General features: G+C 41.7%; 1 protein-coding gene across 8 annotated transcripts in view; it reads right to left on the reverse strand.

Annotated features, from left to right (window-relative positions):
- Positions 1 to 1,891: 1,891 nt before the first annotated feature.
- The window catches only part of KCTD15 (potassium channel tetramerization domain containing 15), a 68,159-nt gene continuing 55,556 nt past the window's right edge, over positions 1,892 to 14,494 (reverse strand). For all 8 annotated transcript variants that reach the window (XM_087940403.1, XM_087940404.1, XM_087940407.1 and 5 more), the window contains exon 5: positions 1,892 to 5,378. In XM_087940403.1, coding sequence (XP_087796529.1) covers positions 5,223 to 5,378 — 156 coding nt within the window. In that variant the 3' untranslated portion in view covers positions 1,892 to 5,222. The remainder of the gene's footprint in view (positions 5,379 to 14,494) is intronic.

Genomic DNA, 14,494 nt, shown 5'->3' on the forward strand with positions numbered 1-14,494 from the left:
AAAATGTTTGAGTTAATGAGTGGGTTCCTCAAAATAGCCAGCAAAATGGCCTTTCCCCTCTGTTTAGTTCCAAATATTGGGTTACACTGCAGAGGTCTCCCAACTTGGCAACTTTAAGACTTGTGGACTTCAACTCCCAGAATTCTCCAGCCAGCATAGATTTGCCCCAAACAGTTGGACCAAGGCATGTTTGGACCTTTTGGGCCATTGGAAGATCCTGACACAGTCTTCCTGAATTACACAGTAACTGATGTTATTACCACCTGAGGAGACATTTATGGAGCTGTAGAAAAGTTGTAATCAAAACAGCCATTTGAATCAATTCGGTTCCCAGGGATTTTGCTTTTAATTTGGATGTCTTTCCTTTTGGTGCACCATTTGGATCCAAAATGGAGTTTGCTGTTGCTGTTGTTTCCCCCTTTTGTTTCGGGTGACTCAATCTGGTGTGCGTAAGGGGAAAAATAAATAGGACACAGCCGTCATTGAGGTGGTGGTTTGAAGAGCCAAGCGTTGAAAAACGCACTTGCACATGAAATTATAAAATTCTACATTCCGCAGCCTGAAGTCAGTTAGCCAAGCATTCGAGGCTTTCAAGAGGAGGTATCTCAACCTAAGGAATTGTTTCCATGTGTCCTTCGTATTTCACCACTGTTCTTCAGCAAGTGCTCTGGAGTCATGACTCAGTTTCCCATTTGCAGGAACCTTTGATGGAAGGACTTTCCCATTAAGAGACTTAACAAGGTTCGAAGCCAGTTTACCTAAGTTGACATGCCTCGCAAATGTCTACACGGAAAGAGGGGAATGGAGGAGAGTGGATAAGAAAACCACGAGCAGATTTCTGTTCTAGACTTTGAGGGATCCCAGAAACAGGATTGTACTTTAACTGCTTCTCTTTCTTAAGAATTAGCCCACAGGAGGTCATTACAAAGGTGGCAGCCACAATGGCACCATCTGGGGCATGCCTTCTTGACCACATCCTCTATGGACACTCTTCATCCATATTTTCAGCAGGACGCATCATCTTGGTAACGTGATGGCATTTTGCCAACACACACACACACACACACACACTGATGGCATTTTGATTGGCATGCAATTTGGCTATCCAAGGTTGCTTTCAGAAAAGGGCGAGCATTTATCCAGAAGCCAGCTGAGTATTCTTCCCTGAGAGGTGGGGGATTGGGGGCTTTTTTCCTGTTTTTTTTTTTAAAAAAAGAACAGAGACACGGTAGAATACAGTAAAATGACAAATGCGTCAAGATTGAATAGACATAGGCGTAGTGGTCACTGCAGATCTAGGCAAGGAGTCTCACAGGTAAATGAATCAACCTAGATGGCAAAAACATTTCTAAACTGGAGCTAGGGAAAGATGAAGAATGTTTTAATATGCCTGAGATTTTTCCGCAAAGAAATGGCAACTTTGACTTTGCTGGCTGAGGAATTTTGGGACTTGAAGTCCGCAAGTCTTAAAGTTGCCAAGGTTGGAGAGCCCTGTGCTAAAGGTTGAACGCTACCTAAATGTACTAGATTTCTAAGTGGTGTATCAACTGTTATGACTATATAGCTAAAATAATATTAATTTAAAAAATTAGTTTAGGTACACGCACGGGACAACTACCGTATGAGTCAAACTGAAATACTGATGTATTTTTAAAAGGGGGGAAGAGATTTAGCAGCCCTTAAGTTATTTCTTGGTGCAAAAGGTCAAACTAGGTCATGAGTTTGGGTCATGAGCCACCATAAATAGCAAGTCAGTTAGATGAGTGGGAATGGTGAAAGCGCGCCATCCTTTCCTGTTTCAAGCACACAAACCCAGAAGGAATGTCCTAGGGGAATTCCTTTGGATACCCAAATTCTGTTCTCAAACACTGAAATGAAATAAAATTCTGCGTATTTGGCTTTTGACTTTATGAGCATGTCAAACACCAAAGAATGGTTGATAGACACATTGCACGATTTGTTTTATGAAGGGCAAGAGGAATGCCGAGAAGGTACAATATTAAGCATTTACAGTACAATACAATTTAATAGGTATCTTACATACAAAAGGGATGGCATTAAGACCTAAACATTTTAGAAAAAGATATTAAACTAACTTGATGGCACAAAATGTACAATGCAGCAACTTTTCTGCATAGTTAACCCTCAACCAGTTGTGTTTGGGGGGGACAGATGGAGAAATTCTCCCCCCCCTTTTTTTTGCTTAACAGCTCTCACTCAGTTTGATAAAAGTAGTGTACTTAAAAAAAGTGTACTTTGAAAAAGAGAACCTTAGTGAAAAAGTGGTATGTTGTGACGATTCTGTACTTGTTTAGTTCTGAGGTAGCTAAGGGACGTGTTTGTGTGTGTGTATGTGTGTGTGAGAATGTCCTGTTTTTCTTGGTAGCATCACCCCCCCAGATCTCTTCAGGTTTTTTTAGTAACCTTCAGCACCATTTGCAGAGGGCAGCAAAACTGCAGGGACACCATCTTGCAAAATGCAATGTGTGACTGCCATCTTGTACAATTTGACACTCCTGCCCCACCACAGTTCTGTAGTTTTGTCCTTAAATTGTTGGAGAACCTCTCTTTATTCTGGTGAAATACCTTCCTATCCACAAATTTGATGGGGAATTTCTATTTGTGGCCATTTGTTTATTAATCTTGCTGATGAAATATGTAAAAAAAAAAAAAGCCCCCCCAGTCAGTTCAAAAATGGGCAATTCTGCCCATCTTGCTGGGACACCACATTTCCTTAATGAAATTCTTCACAAGGGGCACCAAAATCTAAGGGAGTTTTTAGTCCTGTGCTATTTCATTTCATGGGCCCCTGCCCCATTTTGGTATATACCTTTCCTTTAACTTCAAACCATTAACGCTATTAATCCATTTTGGCAGGCTTACAAATCAAGAAAACTGTCTTTTCTCCCAAATCTTTTGAACTGGCAGTTTGATTTGCCTTCCAGGCTTAAACCAAGTATGACCTGCTGCAGTGGAGGATCTTGGGAAGTGTAGTTTTGAGGGGGGGGGCAGGAATAACTGAGGTCCTTGGCCAGATTAGCACCTTATCAGAACTATAATTCCCAGGATTCCACATTATACTGATAAGAGAATTGATACACATTTTTAGTATGAAATACACTATTTATGACTGAACACTCATCAGATACAAAGTTTTCTCTCCAAGCCTCGATTTTTGAAGTTGTGCTCATGAGAAACGAGTTGCGAATAAGCAATAACACAAACTTAGCTCGATCCATGAACTTGCAGATACATTTCATAGTTCAACTCAATGAGGTTCTCCAAAGTTTTCTGTCAGTACAAAAAGTTACACAAGAAGGACTGGTCAAAATGTCTGGATTCTCACTCAGTACGCTGCTCAGGAGGCATCAGGGGTGGAGAGCTACCCTTCCCTGCCCTTATTTTTTAAAATCTTTTGAGAAGAGACTCATACTGGGATGTAGTCGCAAAACTCAAATGCTTTGCATAGCTGCAAGGTGCATAACAACCTGATATGCCACGTGGAGGAGTAGATATTTGTGATTCAGTTCACTCTAGGAAGCCAAGGGAATGGTGAATGGCCGGCGTCAGACTAAGCAGTGGGGAGGGGTTTTAACAAACAACTTTTAACTTAACGTTTTAGTGCGGTTACTTTAGATCCTGCCTATTCTCTTTGCTATCGCTGTTGCCCAATAAAAATTCCTTTTGAAAGGCTACCTGTTTCAAGGGTTCTGCTTTCTTGAGGGGACCGTTGAGGCACAAGCCATCTTTCAAAGTCCCACAGGCCATTAACATTTGACCATAGCATAGCTTATAAATGCATGTTGATCCAGCTTTGGGTTCTTGAGTGTTTGTGCAAAACCAGTCAATCAGCGGGTAAAGAAAACGGCGCTAGCGATTACCCCTCTTCCTATTTGTTACATCCATTGGATTTTGGGAAATGGCAGCCCCAACTGGTCTGAAGTTCCTTTGGCCAGGAAGGATGCACTAACCTACCCATCAAGGTATACAACCTAGAGAATCATTCATACACCACCAAATTATGGCACAGTATAAATGGGCAGATGTTTTGGTCATGACTATTGAAAGCCAAGTTTATTCAAAGAAGGCTGATGCCAAAGGATTTGTGAATGGAAGCAAAGTATTAAGTAGTTGCTCAAAAGAAGAAATGCATTGCACTTTTGTGCCATTTAAACCAGGGGTCTCCAACCTTGGCAATTTTAAGCCTGATGGACTTCAACTCCTGCTGGCTGGGGAATTCTGGGAGTTGAAGTCCACCAGGCTTAAAAGTTGCCATGGTTGGAGACCCCTGGTTTAAACAGGTGACATGCAACATCCAATCAGTGTGGCATCATCCATTTCCATGTGTCAAGGCAATATGGGGACTGAATCTGAATGAAGAGTGACTTGAGACACCATTTAAGCCACTTCTCCGTTCTTAACGACAATAAAAACCAGCATAACTTAACGTTGGGTTCACCTCAGGACCTATTTAAAGTTAAACAATTTTGCAAAAGGGCTTGATTCGAACCTCATTTTTAAAAAAGAATTTGCAGCTGTGCGAGTTGTGTCTGTGTATGAGGGGACAGCAAAAGATGTAGGACTGGAAAGAATGAAATCAGGTCCGGCACCATTTGGCCCCTTCCCTGAACTGGCTCTTCTAAGACAACGGTCGGCGTCGTAGAAAAATAAGCCATAATGCAATGAATCCAAGGAATGAGCAAAAAGACCAGGAGTAACAAATGGAGATAGGGAAGGAATGACTGACAGGCCAGAGATAGTACAGGGTTCAGGGAAGACGCTCAGCATACCACCAGTTTCCTTCTGGCAGCTATCAAGATTTTGACACATTCGTAGGACAGAGGGGCTATCCTCCAGAAAGCTGGTGGGCTCATTCCTTCAGTGAGACATACTTTAATTACATAAATTGGTCTTTTCCACCAAATTCGGTCCAGTTAAGTTCTTTACAGAAGCACCACTACTTTCCATGAGCCAAAACAATCCCACAACACGCCAAGCTTCCGAGTGCACTGCGATGACTTGAGTAAATAATACAGACAACTCTTGTGTTGTGTCCTTGTCCTTGTCTCCACGTTGAGAGTCATGGCTGGCCATACAACAGGGTTGCTTCAGAAACAGGCTGGCTGCTCCTGCATTAATACTGTTCTGGGAGTCCTGAGTGTTTCCACCCAAGGGGACCTTTGAACACGTCTACTGTCTCAAAGGAAGGAGGGAGTCGGTCCTTAATCTAGGGGTTCTTGCTTTATTCTGATGGTGGTATTGGGCTGTGGTCTCTGGTCTTCACGGCACAGCACGTATTCGCTGAACTGGGAGGAATCTACGCCTCCACCACAGGACGCTGCCACATTAAATCCCTTCTGGAACAACCGTTCAAGGACCTGGAGATTTGGGGGGTTGGGGGAGGAGAAATATATTAGAACAGGATTTCATACACAATGCGCCCCTGAAAGACCCAAAGATGGTTTCCTGACTCCAATAGGCTATATTTTCTAATAAATAGGCAGAAATGAAAAATTGCACTTCAAGATATCTGGAAGGCTTTTCATAAAAGGCCCGGTCCACATCCTGCCAACTAAGTTCCTTGGAGGAACTTCATTTGTTTAGAATACATGTTTGATGTGAAATGAATCCTGGATTCAACTGCAAGATTTTTTGGCTAAAAAGTTCATGCCTAGAATTTTAGGCAACAGATGATACACTTAAGTTAATAGTAATAGCACTTATACTGCTTCCCAGTGCAACCTTTCCCTTCGCAACCCTCTCTAAGCGGTTTACAGAGTCAGCCTCTTGCCCTCAAACAATCTGGCTCCTCATTTTACCCACCTCAGAAGAATGGAAGGCTGAGTCAGCCTTGAGCCTGGTGAGATTCGATTTGCCAAATTGCAGGCCGATGGCAGTTAGCAGAAGTAGCCTGCAGTACTGCACTCTGACCACTGCATCACCAGGGCTCTGTTAACATCACTAATAGATTCTAATGGAATCATCAACTGCAGGGGTGTCAAACTTGTGGCGTCACGTTGTCGTCATATGACGTATTACAATGTTTTTCTCCTTTGCTAAACAGGGTGAGGAGGGCCAGTGCAAGTTTGACACCGCTGATCTACTTCATCTTGTAGGAAATGTCACCGGCCCTTTCCCAGTCACGTTCTAAAGCATTCGTTTCAGAGGTGGGATTCAGCCGGTTCCGACCAGAGAATTGGTAGCAGAAATTTTGAGTAGTTCGGAGAACCGGAAAATCCTGCCTCTGACTGGCCCCGCCAACTCCATCTCTTCCCTGTCTCCCATTGAGTCCCAGCTGATCGGCTGGGTCTCCTTTGGTTGCCCTGCATAGGAGAACGGAGCTGGAAAGCAGGTCAGTGGGGTGGGGAGGGAAGGGGGATTTTGCAGTAACCTTCCCCTGCCACGCCCTCCAAGCCACACCCACAGAACTGGTAGTAACATTTTTTGAATCCCACCACTGACTAGTTTCAACCAATGATGACCTAATAGACTTAAGGCTTGATTTCTGCACAGATCACCAATCACAATACAATCCTCTACAAAATGTTTCACTTTCCAAGTTAACCTTGTCAGGACTTCTCCTTGGTTACTCTCAAGTCATGTAATGTTATGTTTTGTTCTCTTCAGAAAGGAATCAATTCTTTCACTTCAGTGAGGCTTTCTGAGTGGATTAATAACAACTATAACTTTTTCTCTGGATTATAAAACTGATATTTTATTTACCACCCTGGGAGGTAAGAATAGAAGCCATTTAAACGATAATGAATTTAGTAAATGAGAAAACTTTTTGACAGGCTTTCCATGGCCACTAATTAAAGTTGGCTATATGGTGTCAGAGGTAAAATTACTGTGGAGAACATCGATGTTCTTGGACGCGTGTCTTTCTGAAGGATGGGGGAAGTGAGAGGGGTCCCTCTCCAATGAATCCCCAAATCTTCCTCCGCCTTTGACTCCTAAGTATGCTGTTTCTGTATGTGATTTTAGTATTTTTTCCTTAAAAATATAACTTTTATTAAATATTTTTAAATGAGTGAAAGATAAACATAAAATACAAAAAATGAAATGGACTAAGGAAAGTTAAAAAGTGGAGAAAATAAAAGATAATTTATAAATAAAAAGAAATGCTGCAACTTCCCTTTTTTACAGTAGTTTTAATATTAGTTATTATTAGTATTAGTGATGACTTTAAAATTACATACATAGTTCACTTCTTCCCATATTCTTCACTCTGCAAGTCCCAAAATAATCAACAAAAGCATCAAATAACTTTTGTCCAAATTTTGAGCAAAAAGTATAGGAAAATTTTTCTAGCATTTTTGAAGAACCTTATTGTCTTGTCCCCAATGAAACAAGTCAATTTTATAGTCTGGTCTCTTATCTATTAGTCTGGTCTCTTATTTGCAATATTGGTTCTTAGCTTGGTGTTAATTTCTCTTCTTCCTGGCAATGTACACTTATTTTTGGTACAGACACGTGTTGATTTCAGCAACCAAGTCGTCTTCTTCTTCTTCCCATTCTATTTTTAAGGCTTCAGCGACTCTCAACTTACTATCTTTGCCAGATTGTTCCGTAACTACTCTCAATCCTAAGCAACTTTCTTTCTCTATTAAATCCAGTCATGCCACATTATCTAAATCTTTTTACATCTCTTGGCTGAATGTTTCTGTGTCATTCATTTGTATTACAGATTCTTCAAATTCTTTAATTTATCTTTTTTTCCGTATTTGTAGATCTTTCTTATGTTCTCCCATGAAATGTAATCAAATCTATTTTAACAGATACTGCTTACATTTTATCTTTAGTTTGTTTAACCTCCCAACCACCCACTTAACCACAATGCAGATTCTTCTCTTTTTTAGCTTTCAAAATTTTTATTAGTTTATCAAAATATAGCATAAAATACAAAAAAAAAGGAAAATAAGGGAGGGAGAATTGTAGGGGAGAAGGGAGAAAGAAAGAAAGAAAGAAAGAAAGAAAGTTGACTTCTGACTCCTTTTGGTCCAATAGAATAAGGTAACAGCATAAAACCTCAACTTTTTACTTTTATATAATAATATGAAATAAACATTTCTATAACAAACCTACAGTGAATCCAGAAAATCTTCATACACCCCCCTTCAATTTTGTCATTTTGTTATGCTGTGAAGTCTGATTCTACAGTTGTTGACATTCATTTTTTCCTCATTAATCTACACTCAGTACCCCATAAGGACAAAGCCAAAACAGAATTTTGTAAATTTATTAAATACTGCCTGAATGCACTGTATTTAATTGGCAAAACCAAAACCAAACTTTCATTTTTCCACCTTAATCACAGTCCAGAAGTGGTTTCCAAGCAGAAACAAAAGTAATTGTGTGTGTGTGTGGTTTTTTTGCTTTAATCAAAGCAGTCTATTTAGCCATCTCTGCTAACTTCATCAACTTTTGCAGCCATTTGCCAGTTGTGGGAATCAAATTGTCCTTCCATTTTTGAGATAAATTAATCTTACTGCCATCAACAAAAACAGGTTTTTTCCCAAATCTTTTTCCATTAGACCCAAAAGAAAAGTTTTTGGTTTTATCTTTATATTCACTTTAAGAACCTGCAGATTCTTCATTTTTAAAAAGTAATTTTTCTTAACAAAAAAATAGGGAGATTATTATGCATATTTCTATATAATATACTAAAAGCCATAACTAGATGTAAAGATTAGATGTTGAAAGATGGTGTCACTATGTATGTTTTAATTATATTGTTATTGTCATTAAAATGGCATACCAAAATAATGAACAACTAAATGAGCTCCAGGCTCATGAATTAATTAGGGCATCCATTGGAACCCTGACAGCAGACCTGTATTCTCACGCAAATATGTATATTACAATTACATAAGTATGATTAAAGTAACAAATATTATTAATACTACCATTACTACTTATATCCAAAGGAATGATACCCAGATGCCTCACTGTTCATGTATTGATGTTGATGTATATTCAAAAATTTAAAGAAAACTTAATTTTTTAAAAAAATCTTTTCTTCCATGTTTGAAAATTTCTCCTCCATTCTTCCTTCCAGTGAGGCTAAATCTCTCTCGACTGATTTAGTCACACTTTCCCTTATGTCCTCGAATACCCTTTGCAGTATTTTCTGATAGAATCTCCTTTTTTTGTCATTTGGTCCATTAAACATCCCGCCCCCCTCAATTCTGCAAGTTTCACTGCTTTCTTAGCAGTAGCCTTTCTTTCATTTATAATCCAGTAAGAAAAAATAAAAATATGAGACAGGCTCCAGTTTCCACCTGCTCTTTGGTCGCATTCATCACTCTGTAGTTCTGGGGTCTACATGATCGTCTATGTAGATGAGCGGTCTCCAAACTTGACAGCTTTAAGACCTCCAGTCATGTTAGCTCAGGAATTCTGGGAGTTGAAGTCCACAAGTCTTAAACTTGCCAAGTTTGAAGACCCTTCATGTAGAATAGATATACGACCTATGATCTCTATGATCATCTGCAACTTTCTCTTTCTTCTTTCCTGGTGAGATTATGCCTTATTTATTTCATTATTTAAAAAAATACTTTAGAGTAAATAATCCTAAATTCAACTGTCCCAATCTTATTCTGTTCAATCTTATTTCGGACCCAGCTTTTTGCTTTTAATTCTGCTTAAGTCCTTGTCTTTCTTTGCTTTTAGCTTTAATCTTTCACCATGGTGGAAAGATCACTCACTAGGTGGTATAATTGCTCTGCAGCTTTCAAAATACTTTTCAAGGTGCTTTAGAAAGAAGGGACTGGGGCCAACCATGTGTTGTTGAACAGGTTGCGTTGAGGCAGTGAGAATGGGATTCCTCCCATGGCTCCTGGTGCTCTTACTCATGAGTTGCCTGCGGATCTCCCTAAGAGGAATTGCCTTCTGGAGACATGTGGGCCAGTGGTGGGATTCAAATTTGTTTTACTACCGGTTCTGTGGGCATGGCAGGGTGGGCTTGGCAGGGGAAGGTTACTGCAAAATCTCCATTCCCTCCCCACTGCTGGATGACCTCAGTGGTCTCAGATAGAGGTTGAATAGGAGAGAATCCAGCCCTGAGGCACCTCATAAAATAAAGGCTATAAGCTGGCTCTCTCCTTCCCTTATCAATATTGACCCCAGGGGAAGGTGGAGAGCCAGCACAATGCAGTGCCATCCATCCCAAATGCCTGAAGCCAGTTCAGCAGGACACCATGACTGATGGAATAATTAAACAGTGCAACCACACAAAATTCCTTGATGGCAGAAGCAATGGAAGGAAAACTTGCAACAGGGAGAGTAGTGATAGGCAAGTTTACATCTGGCTTAGCAACTGCACTCAGTGGGTAGTCCTCAATGGCACTACATCTACAATGGAAGGAAGCGTGCAGTGGGGTACCACCAAGTCAACACTGTTGAAGATAGACTCAAGAGTCAGGAGGACGTTGACAGAATTGAACATTGGGCCTGAGCCAACCAAATGCTGGTGGTGACCAGTAAGTAAGGTTCTACACATACACAAGAAATACCAGGACAGATATAGGTGTTCCTGACTCAATAGTAGCAACCGTGAGAAACCACTTATGAGCCAGCAGTGTGCTGTAGCTGCCAACCCCCCCCCCCCAATGCAGTTCTAGGTTGCATCAACAGTGCTTTACACTGCACTGGTGAGACCACACTTGGAATACTGCATCCAGTTTCTGGTCAACACGATACCAGAAAAAAATGTTGACACCCTAGAACAGTGGTGGCTAACCTTTTCGGGCTCCTGTGCCAAAAATTGCGTGCATGCTAGCATGCACCAGAATGCAATGCACCTCCCTCCCCATGTTCCCTGCGCATGCGCAATCTCCTCTTCCCGCCACCCCCTTACCAGCACTGCACCTCACAGCTGATTTTTCAGCTGGTTTGAAGCCTTTTTCGGCTTCCCAGAGGCCTCCTCTGCATGGCTTTTCAGGCCAAATTATAGGCCCATTTCATCACTTCCGGTATTACAGGAAGTGATGAAATGGGCCTATAATTTGTCCTGAAAAGCCTTGCAGAGGCTTTTTCCAAGCCTCTGGGAGGCCGAAGAGGCCTCAACCCCACCCCCCCAAAATCAGCTGTGAAGCGCGGCCATGCACAGTGAGGTAAGTTTGCCTGCAGCTTGCGTGCCAGCACAAATGGCTCTGCATGCCACTTGTGGCACGCGTGCCATAGAATTTGCCATCACGGCCCTAGAAAGAGTGCAGAGAAGAGCAACAAAGATGATTAGGGGACTGGAGACTACAACATATGAAGAACAAAAGTTGCATGAATTGGGTATGTCTAATCTAATAACAAGAAGGACTGAGGGTGACATGACAGCAGTCTTCCAGTATCTGAGAGGTTATCACACAGAAGAGGAGGGCCAACCTAGTCTTCAAAGCATCAGAAGGCAAGACAAGAAACAATGGATGGAAAATAACCAAGAAGAGATCCAACCTAAAAATAAGGAGAGATTTCCTGACAGAACAATCGATTGGCAGAATTGCTTGCCTTCAAAAACTGCAGGTGACCAATCACTGGAGGTTTTCAAGGAGAGATTGGACAACCGTTTGTCCAGTATGGTTTAGGATCTCCTGCCATGGGCAGGTGGTTGGACTAAAAGACCTCCAAGATCCCATCCAACCCTTATTATGTTTTACATCTGCAGCAAAAATTGCGTGAAAAGGCAAAAGCTCCTTTAAGGTTATGAAGGTCATGAAGACATAGCAGCAAACGAACAATAACCTAAAGGTTACTTTATATACTGTTGAAATACTTTTCTTAAAGCAATTGGCCACTCACCTTATTTCCCTGTTCTTTCAGCCCAGGACAACACTGCAGGGGCTGAATCTGAAAGTTTACCAAATACAATTTGGTCGGAAAAGGATTTCAGTGCAGGTCTTCTGAACAGGGGCTACCAGCGGACTTTTATCCGTGTTATTTTGGTTTTCTGGACTTGTTTAGGGTATAAATTACCCTGCAAAATACTTGGTTCCAAAGGGCCCAGGAGAGGAGCTAGGAGCTACGTGATACATCTTAGTCTTTCAGGATCTCCTAGCATATTATGCCATGATAATTCTATAAGTTATTCCTAAATGACTGCAGTGTGATTAAAGTCTTGCTTACAGCAAACCTCTACAGAAAAGCCAAAATTAATCAAACAAACAAGTGCTCTGCAGGGCAGTTCAGTACATTATGGAGTAACATACTGTCTGGGAGTGATATGGATGCAACCTCTTAAGGAGATACGACGCTAGGGCTTCCGTCATAAGCAAATGAGGCTACGACTCATCATGAATATGCAGTGTTGGAAGTGGGGGGACAATGCAAACGTCTGCAAACATATTTACTGGTGCAATTTGTCTTTTAGGGCAGGAGTCGCCAACCGGTAGTTTGCGAGAAAATTTTGATGGTCTGCAGAGAAATGTCACCCCCAAAGCAATTAATCCAGGCTGCGCGGGAACACGATGCTTGCATCGCTTGCATTGTGAACAAAACTAGGTAGTGAGGGGACGGGGGGAAGGGTGGAGGGGGGGAACTCGCCCCACACACCTGGCCTGGCCACTAGGCTGCTTCTTTCCACTTCTTTCTTCTTCTGCTTTTGGCTGCATGCAAGGAAAGCAGCAAAAGTCTTTCTTTCTATCCCCCAAACTCCACCAGAAACGAGTCTCTGGGACCCTGCAAGGCCTCCTGCTCCAAGAGGCTGTGCCATTCTGGCAGAGTTTGGGGGAGAGAAAGAAGGACTTCTGCTGCTTCTGCTGTTTTCCTTGCATGAAGCCAAAAGTCTCTGTCTCTCTGTCTGTCTCTGTCTGTCTCTCCCCACCCTGAGAACGGAACTGGTGGGGGGACAATAGGAGGAGGAAGGTGGTCTGGGTATGTTCATCGTCTTCATTCGTTTGTAAAATAACAGAGGCAGGGTATAAACAAACAAACAAATAAAATCTCTAGTCATGTGCTAAACGGGGGGGATCTGCTGTAAAAGATCTGCTTCAAGACTGGTTGTGCGTACCACTTCTTGGAAGGCTGACTCTGGGCTCCTCCTCCTCCCTTGACATCCTCCGTGCCACTTAATGAGAGACATTTCTTTGTGGGTTGGGAGTCCATGAGTCAGGACGAAGAGGAGCAGATGCCTTTTGCATGGCTCCCGCAACCCCAAAATTTGCATAACGCTGCTTGCTTACAACTCCTCTCGGTCTTATCTATGGGACGCGCACATTGTCAGGTCTGCCATGTTCAGTTTCTTCGCTTGGCTGACATCCTGCCCTAAATTGCAAGGCGGAGGAATTTGGGGCAGTAACATGTGGGACTGGGAGTGAGAAGACAAAAGGCTGGAGGGAGACACTGACAAGCACCAGAGATGCCAAACCAGAATAAAACAGCCTCCAAGGACCCCTGGCCCGGGAACCGAATGCGAAACTGCAGCGAGAGGTGCCAAACATCTGAGCTCAAAACATGCAAAAGGCATCCTAGCGGACACTGATGGACCGGTCAAAGGAGGAAAATGTAATCTTTTGCATAGGAATATTCAGATCTAAAAGGTATTGGACTAAAATACACACATGCTTGGAAAAAAATGATTAAACAACATATAGATTTGAAGCCTGAAATATTCCTATTAGCTACTGTACCAGAAGAGATTTACTTAATTATACATGTTTTAACAGCAGCTAGAATTGTATTTGCCCAAAATTGTTAGAGTGATAAAATACCAACAGAGGGAAAAATAACTGAATGTGCAGAAATGGATTGACACTAGAAATCAAAGAAAAAGAAGAAATTGAATATTATATGGCATGGGATCAGTTTTATCAATGGATGGAAAATAGAACAAATTAAAAGGAATTTGATGTATTTATACAGCAATTAGAGAAATTAGTGTAATAGATATATTTGATACTATTATTTACATGGGAATGTGATTAGTGTTGTATTGTTAGACTTGATAAGAAGATCATTTATAATGGTTAAAGAATTGAAATATGTACCTAATCGACACACAATTGAAATGGAATGGATTTGTTGTATATTAAAAAAAATAGACTATTCAAGGAGGCAAATCAAGAGGAAGAGCCCAGCAAAAATACCTTCCCATATTGGCAGAAAAGTGCGGTGCCTGGCACTCACTGTGAGACTTTATAACAAGTTTAAAAGCAAGATAACCAACCCAGAACAACAAGGCAGGGAAGAGATGAAATGCAACTGAAGAAAAGGAAGAACTCCAGCATCCGCTGTTAATTAACCTTTGTGTGATAAATATAAGACAGTGATCCCCAGTGGGGGAGGGGGAAAAGGAGGGGGGATGGTTTCCTACAAGCGGCAGGTGAGCTTTGTGCAAGGGGCAGGTGCATGCGCCTGCCGCTTGCAGAAACAGAGCTTCATGTGTGTTCATGCCCGCCGCTCGTGTGGGTGGAGCTGTGTCTGCAAGCTGGCCTGGGGGTTGGGGACCTCTGATATAAAAGACTACCTGTAAGACCACCAAGGGGCCAATGTGAAGGGTTGCATG

Source organism: Pseudonaja textilis, chromosome 11 (assembly GCF_049901715.1).
Source record: "Pseudonaja textilis isolate UNSWEBS1 chromosome 11, rPseTex1.2, whole genome shotgun sequence".
Taxonomy (NCBI): Eukaryota; Metazoa; Chordata; class Lepidosauria; order Squamata; family Elapidae; genus Pseudonaja; species Pseudonaja textilis.